General features: G+C 68.1%; 1 protein-coding gene and 2 non-coding genes across 3 annotated transcripts; all 3 read left to right on the top strand.

Annotated features, from left to right (window-relative positions):
- Nucleotides 1–6: 6 nt before the first annotated feature.
- EIF4G1 (eukaryotic translation initiation factor 4 gamma 1) lies at nt 7–12,961 on the top strand (the record flags this gene model as incomplete). Its single annotated transcript, XM_035312050.1, has 29 exons — nt 7–26; nt 283–456; nt 751–850; nt 2,648–2,760; nt 3,789–3,881; nt 3,963–4,029; nt 4,332–5,267; nt 6,201–6,289; nt 6,478–6,664; nt 7,014–7,147; nt 7,395–7,514; nt 7,706–7,879; nt 7,962–8,159; nt 8,412–8,558; nt 8,651–8,887; nt 8,963–9,067; nt 9,443–9,596; nt 9,687–9,787; nt 9,907–10,009; nt 10,100–10,202; nt 10,802–11,058; nt 11,142–11,257; nt 11,406–11,578; nt 11,717–11,842; nt 11,925–12,006; nt 12,198–12,296; nt 12,393–12,527; nt 12,610–12,691; nt 12,775–12,961. Coding segments are annotated over exons 2-29 (4,481 nt in total), but the record flags the coding sequence as incomplete, so codon positions are not given.
- Nucleotides 6,328–6,405, top strand: LOC118157644. Its single transcript, XR_004746699.1, has one exon. It is a non-coding gene; the product is annotated as a small nucleolar RNA SNORD66 (small nucleolar RNA).
- LOC118157645 lies at nt 7,555–7,630 on the top strand. Its single transcript, XR_004746700.1, has one exon. It is a non-coding gene; the product is annotated as a small nucleolar RNA SNORD66 (small nucleolar RNA).
- Nucleotides 12,962–13,015: the final 54 nt, after the last annotated feature.

The following is a 13,015-nucleotide window of genomic DNA, read 5'->3' as shown; positions in this document are numbered from 1 at the left end:
TCGGATGGAGCCAGGCGGCCCCCCAGGTGCCTTGGGGTTGGGGGGGGGTGGGGGGGGGGGGGGGGGGGGCAGGCAGCACACAACCCGGGGAAGGATCCGTCCCCTGGTGGGGGGAGTAAAGGGGGTGCTGCCCGCTTCAAATCCCCGCCCGGCGCCGCTCCCCCGTTGCCTGGGGTGGATTTTGGGGTGAGGGGGTGCCTTGGCTGGGGGGTGGGTGCTGGCGCCCCATCCTCACGCCGTGCCCCCCCCCCCCCCCCCCCCCCCCCCCCATCTCTCCCGCAGCATTTCTACCAGAACAGGGCCCAGCCTCCCGCCAGCGCGTCCCGCGTGCAGAGCAACACGACGGCCCGGCCCGGCCCGCCCGCCCATGTCTATCCAGCCGCTTCCCAGGTGATGATGATCCCCTCCCAGATATCCTACACGCCTTCCCAAGGAGCCTACTACATCCCCGGACAGGTGAGGGCCGTGCCCGCGGGGCTCTGCGGGATGGGGTTCAGGGTGGGGGGGGGTGCGGGGATGTTGCCCCGGCTTTGTCCCGGGGGGCGGAGGGGGGTCCCGGGGCTCTCCAAGCTCCCGCTGACCCTGCTGGGGTGCCCCCACCTCTGCATGGAGGCTGCGGGTGGTGCTGCCCCCCCCCCAACCCCTTTGGGGTGCGGTGGGCAGCCCCCCGGCGGGCGGTTTGGGGGCTTGGGGGTACGCCTGCGTCCTGCGGGGATGTGAGCGGCCTGTTGTTGTTCTCCCCCGTGGCAGGGTCGCTCCACGTACGTCGTCCCGACCCAGCAGTACCCGGTGCAGCCCGGCGCCCCTAGTTTTTACCCTGGAGCCAGCCCCACGGAATTTGGGACTTACGGTACGGACCTGGGGGGGGGGGGGTTGCTCTGCTCAGCGCTGCTGTTCCGTCCGTAGCACCCTGCCCCTTCTGCTCCCCCTGACCCTCGGTTCCCCGCAGCCCCCCCGGTTTCGTGGGCTGAGCGCAGCCCCCTCTGTCCCCCCCGGGCTCGGCGAGGTGTCCTTTATGATTATTAACAACTTACGAACCCTTTCGGGGTGCAGGGGGCGTTCTGCATCTCCCGGCACGGCACCAAAGGCCGTGCCTTGTGTCCCACCCATCCATCAGCCTGCCCCCGTTCCCAAATCGGGGTCGATTAATGTTTAACCGCCCTGGCGGAGCGACAGGCCAGACTTTATCCCCTGCCCCCCCCCCCCCCGGCTCCCCGGGAAGGCAGCGAGCAGTTGTTCGGAGCTCGCCTCCTCCCCGTTTCGCTCCCCCCTCCCCGGGCCAGCTGCAGCCCCCCGGGGGGCTGGGGGGGGGCCGTGGGGCCGGGGTCTGGGCAGCGGCTGCTCCGTGCCTGCCCCCTCCCGGAGCTGGGGAGTGGTGGTGGAGGCAGCCCCCCCCTTCTCCCCCCCCCCCCGCTCGCATGTGGCCACCCGGGCTGTGACTATATTTAGGCTTGGTCCGTCCCGGGAGGCCCGGCACACACAGAAATGTGAGCCGAGGCCTCCGGCCCGGCCCCGGCACGGCAGCAAAGCGAACCGGGGCGGAGATGGGTTTCTCCTGAGCCAGGTACGTGCCCGTCCTGCCTCCCCCGGGACCCCCCAGCCCCTCGGAGGGAGGAGGTGGCCCCGGGCAGCGCTCAGGCCGGCGGCTGGCTGCACCTTTGTGCTCGGAGCTGGGGCATCCCGCGGGAGCCCTGGGCGGTTTTGTTCCCCCCGCCTGCGGCTTTGGGGTCCCCTCCTTCCCATGGTTTTGGGGCTCGAGGCCTTTTTGGTGCCCCTGCTCCCCCAGCCTAGCCCCGGCGTCCTCCCCACGGCCCCGTCGCTTCCCACCACGTGCTGCCTCCTGCCCTGTCCCTCCTGCTCCCCCCGGGCAGCTGGGCTGGCCCCACAGCCCTGCTGGCCATAGGAGGGGTGCCCAGCACGGGGCCGGGACATCTCTGAGCGAGCTTCAGGCTCGGCACAGCCGTGAAAGTGCTGGAGCTGGGAGGAGGCCAGGGCCCAGCTGCCCCTGTCCCTCCTCGCGCCGGCGTCCCCGTCGCGGTCGCTCCCTGCCCGGCCCACGCCAGCCCTCCCGTGCTCTCGGGGGGATGCTCGCGGATCCTTTGGGACGGGAGCAGCGGCTTCTGGGGGCCGTGCCGGGCCCGGAGCGGGACCCAGCGCTGCCTCCAGCCCCCTGGCATCGCTCCGTGCTCCCTGGGGTCCCAGCGGGGCGCCCGAGCCCCCCCGGGGCCGGGGTGTGAATGAATGGAGGGTGCGGACGGAGCCGCCCTGGGGCTGCTGCTGCTGGCCCGGGGGAGATAAGGCAGCGGCAGGAAGGCAGCCGCCCGCCGAGCCGCGGCTCCCGTGCCCGGCCATGGCTCGGCGTCCCGGAGGGGCCGGCGGCGTCCCGGGGCCGGTGGGCACGGCGAGCGCCCTTGGGGCGCGGGCTGGGCGTGGGGGCGGCGCGGGGACGCCGTGCCTCACTCTGCCTCACGGGGAAGGAATTCGGGCGGGCCTGTCGGGCGGGTTGGGGTGAAGCCGAAGCCGGCCCGGATGCTACCGGGGTTCGCTGGAGGGAGGCGTGGGTTGCCCCGGCTCTCGGCAGCCCCCCTCGTGTTTTGGGGAGCGGGCTCGGTGGGCGCGGGCTCTGACGCTGTCTCCTCTCCGCCAGCGGGGGCTTACTACCCGGCCCAGGGCGTGCAGCAGTTCCCGGCGGGGGTCCCCACCGCCCAGGTCATCGTGAGCCAGCAGCCGCCGATCCCCCCAAAACGAGAGCGCAAGACGGTAAGGAGCTGGCCGCGGGGAGGGGACGGGGACGGTGCCAGCCCCCGTCCCGGTGCCAGCCCCCGTCCCGGAGCCCGCGGTGCCGTGCGGGAGGAGCGCGGGGCCGCGTCCCCGGGCCGGGGGGCTCGGCGGGTGCCGGTGACCTTGGCCGTCCCGGCGGGCGGCGTTGTGCTGAGTCACGGCTCCCGGGGGGGGCGGGGGTGCCGCGGCTGCCAACTGCTGTCTGCTCCCGGAGATGCCGGCGCTCGGAGGCCTCGCGCGGGGCCTATTTATAGCGGGGAGACGAGCGGCCGCACGCCCGGCCCCGCGGTGCCGGCTGGGGGTGCAGGGGGTGCTGCCGGGCCGGGGGTTTCCCCGGGAGGTGCTGATGGAGGGGTGTCGGAGCCCCCTGGGCTGCGCTCCTGCTGGGTGTGTTTGGGGATGGGGAGAAGGAGAGCCTTGGGGCTCCTCTGAGCCCTGAAATGGGGTCCTGGATCCACGCGTTGTGCCTGCTCGCCCCGCGGCAGGACGCACCGTGGTGCTGCTGCGCCTGTAGCAAGTGTGGGGCCGGCAAAGCTGTGGCTCTGTGGGGTGCCCACAGCACGGGGGGTCCTCCGGGCCCTGGATATAAAGCTCAGACCAGTGCCTGTGACACCCCAAAACAGCTGGGAGCATCCCACTGGCTCTGACTGCCTGGCACGGTGTCTTCCGAGGCTCTCCCTGCCCTGCGCTGTCCCTTCCTGCTGGGCATCGGGGCAGGCACCCCTCTGCAGGGAGGGGAGGTGGCACCCGCTGGTCCCCCAGCCGTGTGTTGTCAGGGCAGGCGTGGTGCTGAATGAGCCTCCTGCCTCTCCGCTCGGAGAAGGGGCTCTCCTGGGGGCGTTATGCCCAGGAAAAAGGGGGAGGGGGCGCAGGGTGCCGTGCCCCCCCCCCCCGGGCCTGCCGGGGGGGGCTTTGCCCAAGAAAAAGGGGGGGGGGGGGGGGGGGGGCGGGCCCCCCCCCCCCCCCCCGCTGACACTTCCCCCCTCTCTGCTCTGACCCCTGGGCAGATCCGGATACGAGACCCCAACCAAGGCGGCAAAGACATCACTGAAGAAATCATGTCCGGAGCGAGGACCTCATCTACCCCCACCCCTCCCCAGGTCAGCGGGCCCCCGTTTCCCAGCTGGGGTGTCGGGAGGTGCACGGGGCCCCGCTTAACGACTCCCTGTTTGCGCCCCTAGGCTGGAAGCGGTTTGGAGCCCCAGGCCAACGGAGAAACCCCTCATGTAGCAGTTATTGTCCGGCCAGGTACGTGCGTGCGCTCGGGGGTGGCTGTGCGGGGCGTGCAGCCAGTTCACCTGGGGCTTGTGAGGTCAGACCTGGGGACCAGCGACCCCACTGCTGGGCCCAGGAGAGTTTATGGGGCTGGGGGCTGCCTTTGCTCGCCCTGGCTGTTCTCTGGGCATCGAAGGACCCGCGTTGTCCCTGGGCCGTGCTTATCAGCTCGATGTGGGTTGGCACATCCGTCCCTTCCCTTCCTGCTGGGATCTAGAGGGGATCAGGGCGCAGCGGGGACCAGAGCCCCCCCGTTAACGCTGCTCCTTTTGCAGATGACCGCCCGAAGCCCGCGCTGGTGGTGAGCAAGCCCGTCTCCCTGGAGCCCAGCAAGTCGGCGTCCCCGTCGCCTCCCCCTCCCCTCATCCCCGAGGCGGAGCCCGTGGTGCTCTCGGACGTGACGCTGGTGCCAATGGAGCCCCCCGGGGATGCGGACACTAAAGTGGAGCAGGGCGAGGCGCCGCCCGACCCGCACCAGACGTTTAGTAGCGCCATCACTACAGTGCCAGGGGCCGTGGAGCTGCCCCTCGTGCCCCAGCCTGACATGGACACGGCGGCCGCGGCGGAGGAGGAAGGGGTGGTGGTGGTGGAGGAGGAGGAGGAGGAGGAAGAGGTCACCGTTCCCCTCCCGGAGCCCGCCCCACAGGCGCCTGTGCCACCCGAGGAGCCGCCGGCGCCCGTCACCCCCCCGCTGCCAGCCGTGCCCCCGGTGCCGGCCGCGCCGTCGCCGCCGCTCGTCGTCCCGCAGGCCCCCGAAGCGCCCGCCAAACCCGCCGCCCCCACCCCCCCGCCGCCCCGGGAAGAGCCCTGCCCTGAGCCCGCCGCCCCGGAGCCCTCCGCCGAGGCCAACGGGGTCTTAGAGGAGTTGCCCGAACCCCTCCCCGAGGCTCCCGCATGCCAGCCGGTGCCCGTGCCCGTACCCGTGCCGGAGCCCGTCCCGGTGCCCGCCCCGGCGTCCCCCATCGCCCAGCCCGAGGAGCTGCCCCTGCCCAACGGGGTGGAGGGCGCCAGCAAAGCGGAGCCGGGCGAGGAGCAGCCCGAGTCGGACGTCAGCCCCATCTCGGAGCCCGAGGAGCCGGCCCAGCCCGGCACCCCCACCTCCCCCCCGGCGGAGGAGGAGGAGGAGGAGAGCGAAGGCCCCGCCGAGGCCCAGGAGCGGAGCTCGAGCCCGGCCCCTGCCCCTTCGCAGAGCTTGGAGGCGACTGTGCAAGGTTCGGGATGCTGGCTTGGGGTCGGGGGGTGCCCCGCAGCGGGTGGGGGGTGATGGGGGTGGCCTCAGTGGGGTGCCAGGCACAGGGGGAGGGCGCGGGTGGGGGGTGTCTGGGTGTCAGGTGTCCAGGGAGCACATCCAGATGGGGTGCAGGAGTCTGGGCTGCGTATTTATGGGTGTCCTGGCTCATGAGGGTATGGGGCACGGTGGGGGTGCCTTACGTGGGGGTGCGGGGGGTATCGGGGTGCTGTTTGAGGCCGTCCCGAGCCATCTGGGGGCGTGGGGAGGAAGCGGGATGCGTGCTGTGCTCGGGGGGACCGCGAGGTTATGGGGCGTTGGTTCTGCGTGGGCACGCGGGAAGTACACGGGGACCCTGGCGGAAAACGGGGAGCCGTGGGCTTGTGGTGCGGGGGGAAAGATGTTCCCTGGTGGTTTTTTATTATTTTTTTGAAGCGCTCAGCACAGGTGTGTGACTGTTCACAGCGTGCCCTGGGGCTGGGCGGGGGCGATGGTTTATGGGGTGTACCCGTACAGAGCACCCTGCAGGGTGCCAGGAGGGGATCGGGCCTCGTGGGCGCACTGTGCCTGGAGAGAGAGGTGTATAGGGGGTGTCACCGTAAGGGCCACCCTGCACGGGGACAGAGGTGCCACGAGGAGCCTGGGGGCTAGGGGAGGGTGTGGGTGTGGTGACGCAGCGAGGAGGGGGCAGCGGGGGGGGGGGGGTCCCCGTACAGCGGGGTGGGAGGGGTGTGTAGGGGCAGCAGGGCTGCGGCTGGGCACGCAGCGTGTCTGGGGACGGGCCGTGCCGGGGAGCGGTGGGACCGTGTCCCTGTGAGCCCGTCGGTGTTACTGGGGCCTCGCTGGTGACCCTGGGGTGTCCGGGGGGGGGGGACTACATCAGTGCCCGGCCCTCACGTCCCTGCCTCCCCGCCAGTCGCCGTGTCGGTGCCAAAGAAGAAGCGAAGGATGAAGGAGCTGAACAAGAAGGAGGCCGTAGGCGACCTGCTGGATGCCTTTAAGGAGGTGAGTGTCCCGAGGCACCCGGGGGTCGCCCAACGTCCCTCTTGTGATGAACTCTGCTTTGTGCCATCGTGTCTGGGCCACTGATGCTCCGTGATGGTGTTGAGAATCTGACGGGGACGGGACGCCCGGTGTGGGGCGGAGGGGATGGGACTGACCTCGCAGCGTGACCGCTGTCCCTTCCCGTGCAGTCTCAGATCAGTGACAGTGCCTCAGAGGCAGAGAACAAGCCTCCCCCGTCCGCCCCTGCCCGCGAAACAGAGGACACGGCCCCCGCCCGGCCCCAGGAGGAGTCGGAGGAGACGTGGGAAGAGAAGGAGGACAAGCTGGCCCCGGAGAAGGGCAAGGCAGGGGACCAGAAGTACCGCTACAAGGAAGGTGAGCTGCGCCTCGGCCCGAGAGGCCTCTGCTGGGAGCCAGCACCTCGGGGTGCAGCGGTGGGGAGGGTGGCGGGTGGCAGGGTCCGGCTGCCCTCAACCTCACACGTTCCTCTTGTCTTGTCCCCAGACCTGGCACGGGGTAGGGGGCGGAGGGTCCTGTGCAGGGGCAGGGAGCTGGTGCCATCAGGCTTTCTAAGGGCACCATCAGGCTTTCTATCTAAGCAAGCAGAGTCGTGCTCACAATTTGCTGGCCCGTGGCAGCTCTGTGGCTGGCTAGGTCCCACCTCACTGGTCCCCAAGGAAGGTAGGGGGCCGCAGCACGATCTCCCTTTTTCTGGCTGCCGCAGAGCAATGGAAGCCGCTGAACCCCGAGGAGAAGAAACGATACGACCGGGAGTTCCTGCTGGGCTTCCAGTTCATCTTTGCCAGCATGCAGAAACCCGAGGGGCTGCCCCAGATCACGGATGTGGTGCTGGACAAGGTTGGTGCGGTCCTGGGAAGAGGGGTAAGGGGGGGCCGGGCAGCTCTGCTCCACGCTGTGGCAAGGCTGGGCTGGGCAAGGACCCGCACCCGCAGCGAGCCTCGTGCGTGAGCAGAGCCTGGGGGGGGGCGTGGGGAGCACTGCTGGGGGCTATTTTTCCAGTTCCTTGTCCCGGCGCTGAGGCTGGGGGATGGATCCATCCCGCTCCTCTGCCCCCGGGCATCCTCAGCCCTGTGTACCTTCGCAGGCCAACAAGACCCCGTTGCGGGCGCTCGACCCCATCCGCCTGAGCGGCATGAACTGCAGCCCCGACTTCACCCCCTCCTTTGCCAACCTTGGCCGGCCCGTCATGGGCAACCGGGGCCTGGTGAGTGTCTGCCCTGCTCCTCCTTTCCCCCCCCTCTGCCTCTCGGTGATGATCAAGCCTTCGAGCTGCTGTGTCTGGGCCACTGATGTCCGTGATGGAGCTGAGGATCTGAGCAGGCGCATGGTGGCCGATCCTGTCCCCCGCCAAGGGGCTGGAGCAGAGAGCTGAGGTTTTTTTTCTCCCCGTGTCAGCCCTCAGGCTTGGGTCCCCGCCGCTCCCAGCAGAGCCAGAGGAAGGAACCTCGTAAAATCATTGCCACCGTGTCCCTCAACGAGGACGTCAAGCTGAACAAGGCCGAGAAGGCCTGGAAACCCAGCAGCAAGCGTGCCTCCGAGGAGGAGGATCCCGAGAACATCAAGACACAGGTGGGAGCCGGGGCGGGAAGGCAGTGAGCCTGGTGCCCTCAGGGGATGGCATCCCCTCTTGCTGACCCCGCTGTCCTTGCAGGAACTGCTCCGCCGTGTCCGCAGCATCCTCAACAAGCTGACGCCCCAGATGTTCCAGCAGCTGATGAAGCAGGTGATGGAGCTGTCCATCGACACGGAGGAGCGGCTCAAGGGCGTCATCGACCTCGTCTTCGAGAAGGCCATCTCGGAGCCAAACTTCTCTGTTGCCTATGCTAACATGTGCCGTTGCCTTATGGGGGTGAGCGGGGGCCGGGGGGCTGGCAGGGGTTTGTGGAGGGGCTCTGGGTGAGGATAGGGTGTTACTGCCTCTGTGTGATGGGGAGCTCACTGTTAAGGTGAGGAAAACGGGGTGTGCGGCTGGAGGGCTGAGCCCGGAGTCGCAGCACGGCGGCATGGAGGTGTAGGATGGCTTTGAGCAGGCCTCGGCCTGCTGGCTTCTGGGGGAAAACACGACTCACGCTCCCTGCCTGGGCTCTGCCTCCTCCTGCAGCTCAAAGTGCCCACGACAGACAAGCCCACGGTGACTGTGAACTTCCGCAAGCTGCTGCTCAACCGCTGCCAGAAGGAGTTCGAGAAGGACAAGGACGACGACGAGATCTTTGAGAAGCGGCAGAAGGAGATGGACGACGCCAGCGCTGTGAGTCGGGGCCGGGGGGCTGCGGCTGGGGGCTGCCACAGCGTGCCTGGGGGCTGGGGGCTCTGACCTGCCCCCCCCTGTGCCCCCCGCAGCCCGAGGAGAAGGCCCGCATGAAGGACGAGCTGGAGGAGGCGCGGGACAAAGCCCGCCGGCGGTCCCTGGGCAACATCAAGTTCATCGGAGAGCTCTTCAAGCTGAAGATGCTGACGGAGGCCATCATGCACGACTGCGTGGTGAAGCTGCTCAAAAACCACGACGAGGAGTCTCTCGAGTGCCTTTGCCGCCTGCTGACGACGATTGGCAAGGACTTGGACTTTGAGAAGGCCAAGGTACTCCCTGCCCTGCCCTGCCTTGTCCTGCCCTGCCTCTAGGAGGGATGTGACCGTGACTCTGTCCCCCTACAGCCCAGGATGGACCAGTACTTCAACCAGATGGAGAAGATCATCAAAGAGAAGAAGACATCATCCCGAATCCGTTTTATGCTACAGGATGTAATTGACCTCAGGCAGGTAAGGCACGTGGAGAGCTGTCCCCAGTGCTGTCCCATGGAGCTGCTGGCTCGTGTCCTCTGAGCGCCAGCAACCCGTGTGTCCTGGGGACACAGAAGTGGGTACATGAGCTGTGGCCAGCCCTGGAGACACCGTGCTAGACCCCGGCCTTTGGTTAGCGTGGCAGCGGTAGCGGGCACACAGTAACTGGCAGCTGTTCAGTGTAGAGGAGCTCCTCAAACCAAGCCCTTGAGCGCCAAAAGCTGCCACAGTGTGTGGGGAGCTGTGGCGGCTGAGGTGGGCTTCGGGGGCTGGACGGATAGGCAGGGGGAACGTCTGTGCCTCCATCCTTCAGCCGTCTGAGTGCCCCCTTCCCTCTTCCCCTGCCCTCTGCAGCACAGCTGGGTGCCTCGGCGAGGAGACCAGGGCCCCAAAACCATCGACCAGATCCACAAGGAGGCGGAGATGGAGGAACATCGGGAACACATCAAAGTGCAGCAGCTCATGTCAAAAGACAAGAGGAGAGGACCGCCCGGGCCGTCCTCCAGCAGTGAGTGCTTGAGCTCCGGGTGCGGGTTGCTCCTTCCGGGCACGAATCGAAGCCGGGCTGTGCCTTAACTTCTGCGCCCTTTGTGCCCAGGTGGACGCAGCAGCCTGGTCGCGGATGACGGCTGGAACACGGTGCCCATCAGCAAGGGCAACCGGCCCATCGACACCAGCCGGCTAACGAAGATCACCAAGGTGAGAGCCTGGGGGAGAGCCCGGCACAGTGAGGGCGGCTGATCCTGGCCGGATCCTGCCCCCCCAGCTGTGGTGCTGGGCTCGCAGCTGACCTTCTTTGACCCTCTTTCTGCCCGCAGCCTGGATCGATCGACTCCAACAACCAGCTCTTTGCGCCGGGCGGGAGGCTGAGCTGGGGCAAAGGCAGCAGCGGGGGGTCAGGCGCGAAGCCGGCGGACTCAGGTAGGCGGCGTGGGGCTGGGACCCTTCCCCTGGCAGTTCCTGCGTCCGGGGACGTGCCGAACTCTGAGACTCCCCTCTTTTCACGCCCAGCATCTGATTCAGGGCGACCGGCCACGAGCACCTTGAACCGCTTCTCAGCGCTCCAGCAGTCCACCCCTGCCGAGAGCCTGGAGTCCCGTCGCGTGGTGCAGAGGTGAGCGTGCTGCCCGCGTCCCGGCACTGCCCTGCTGCGCTGGGGTGTGTGCAGGACGGGGAGAAACCCCCCCAGATCGGGCAGTGGATGTGCAGACGGCAGGATGGGGCCCGGGGGGAGCTCGGTGGAGTCAGCGGGTCCTCGCAGCCAAGGCTGACCCCATCTGGTGCCCCCAGAAGTGCAAGAGCAGGGCTTCCTCCCTCTGCTTTGGCACGTGGAAGGCCACATTTGGGGGCTGTGTACAGTTTGGGGGCCCTGGGGGCAGGCATCCGTTGATAAAGTGGGGGGAGTCCTGTGGGGCTGCTGAGGTGGTCAGAGCTGGAGCACGAGGTCCCTGGCCCAGCTGGGTCTGTTCGGCTGGGAGGAGAGAGGGGCGAGGTGGGGATCTGGCTGCAGTCAGCAGCAGGGAAGGTGTGGGGAGGTTGGAGCCAGGTAAAACGGGGATTTTCGTACTGTGAGGGTGCTCAGGTCCTAGAGGAGGCACTGGAGAAGGCTGGGGATTGGAGTGAGACAGCCTGGCCTCGTGTAGCTCTGCAGTCTGGGGTCAGGGCATGTGGCGGTGCCCTTACTCACCTTGTCTCCTTCCTTCTCCCACCCAGGAGCAGCTCCAGCCGCGACAGGTCAGAAAAGGCCGGGGACAGAGGGGACCGGGAGTCGCGTTCGGAGAAGGGCAGCGACCGCCTGGAGCGTCCTGACCGGGGGGAGCGGGGCGAGAGGAACAGGTCCGCCCTCACCAAGAGGAGCTTCAGCAAGGAGACCGAGGACAGGAGCAGGGAACGGGAGAAGCAGGGCGGCCCCGAGGCCGTGCGCAAGGCTGCTAGCATGACGGAGGAACGGGACCGGAGCCGAGAGCCCAGTGAGTTGGGGAGGAGAAGGGGTCCTCGGGGTCTGGCTGCGGGCTGAGCGCCGGGCGGTGCCTCATCCTCGTGCTCTCCTCAGTTAAACAAGAGCCAGCACCTCCCGCAGCATCGCCGAAGCCCACGCTGTCAGAAGAGGAGCTGGAGAAGAAATCCAAGGCGATCATAGAGGAATATCTGCACATCAACGACATGAAGGTGAGAGGACGGGGAGGCCAAGCACAGCACCCTATGGCCCCCATAGGATGCCGTCCGCTCCGCCGGGCAGCGGTGCTGGCGGTGCCGGGGTGACGAGGGGGAGCCGGGGCCATCCCGAGGGACGGCGCTGAGCCTGCTGTTCCCGCAGGAGGCCCTGCAGTGCGTGCAGGAGCTGGGCAGCCCCTCCTTGCTCTACGTGTTTGTGCGGAACGGCATCGAGTCCACCCTGGAGAGGAGCACGATCTCCCGCGAGCACATGGGGGTCCTGCTGTGCCACCTGGTGAAGGCGGGCACGCTCTCCAAGGAGCAGTACTACAAAGGGTGAGGGACCGAGGCAAGCCCGTCCCCCGGGCGCTTTTTGCCTGGCTTTAAATCTGTCCCAGAGACCTCGCGAGGCTCCTCCCGGCCGGAGCCTGCTGGATCCCAACTGGATCCCGACGTCCCACCTTTGCCCTGCAGGCTGCGGGAGATCCTGGAGATCGCGGAAGACATGGAGATCGACATCCCGCACATCTGGCTGTACCTGGCCGAGCTCATCACGCCCATCCTGCAGGAGGAAGGCATCCCCATGGAGGAGCTGTTCAGGTGAGGGCTGCGGGGCTTCTTCTGGGGTCCCGGAGCGGGTCCCGGGGGCACGTCTAACAGCCCTGCCGCTTGCGCCCCGCAGGGAGATAACGAAACCCCTGGTGCCCATCGGGAAGGCCACCACGCTGCTGGTCGAGGTGCTGGGCTTGTTGTGCAAGGGCATGGTAAGTGCGGGGCGCTCACGGAGCTGCCAGCTTATAAGGCAGCCTTCCTGGGGGGGTTAGCAGGGGGTGGGGGTCAAAGCCCTCTGCGCTGGGGGCATGGCAGTGCCCCTTGGTGCGTCGGGGAGCCGGGGGCAGCGGGTTGTGGGACGGGGAGCAGCAGCACCCGGGGCTGACTCAGGGTTTTCTCGCAGAGCCAGAAGACCGCAGGCAAGCTGTGGCGGGATGGGGGCCTGAGCTGGAAGGAATTCCTGCCCGAGGACCAGGATGTCAACAAATTTGTCACAGAGCAGGTGAGGGGCTGTGCGGGACCCCCGGCCCTGCTGCCGGCAGCGTGGCGTTCCCCCTGTGCTGCCCGTAACGGCTTCTCTCTCCCCCTGCTCCCCCAGAAATTGGAGTACACGATGGGGGATAGCTCGGACACGCCGAGCTGCAAGGAGCTGACCTCGGAGGAGCTGTGCAAGCAAATGGACAAACTGCTGAAGGAGAACCCGAACAACCAAAGAATATACGACTGGATCGAGGTCAGGGTGCGGGCAGGACGCCCGGGGGCACCCTGGTGGCTCAGGCCCTGGTCTTACAGCCCCCTTCTCGTCCCTCCCGCAGGCCAACCTGAGCGAGGAGCAGGTCTCATCCAACATGTTTATCAGGGCCCTGATGACGTCCGTGTGCCATTCAGCCATCGTCTGTGAGTGGGGCTCGCGGCGGGATGAGGCGGGGGCTGCGGGGGGGGGGTCTCGCAGCCCCTCTCTCACACCTCCTGTCCCGCAGTTGAGAACCCGTACCGCGTTGACGCCCTGGTCATCCGCAACCGGGCCAAGCTGCTGCAGAAGTACATGCGGGACGAGCAGAAGGAGCTCCAGGCCCTCTACGCCCTGCAGGCCTTGGTGGTGAAGCTGGAGCAGCCTCCGAGTGAGTGCCAGGGGACAGCAGGCCCGGGGATGGGGGTGGCAGGCACGTCCCGCCCCCCCCCCTCACGGGGTGGATGGATGGATGGTGGCTGGGGAACGGC

The sequence above is a fragment of the Oxyura jamaicensis genome (genome assembly GCF_011077185.1).
Source record: "Oxyura jamaicensis isolate SHBP4307 breed ruddy duck chromosome 9 unlocalized genomic scaffold, BPBGC_Ojam_1.0 oxy9_random_OJ191, whole genome shotgun sequence".
NCBI lineage: Eukaryota > Metazoa > Chordata > Aves > Anseriformes > Anatidae > Oxyura > Oxyura jamaicensis.
This window is presented reverse-complemented; position numbering and strand designations above follow the sequence as displayed.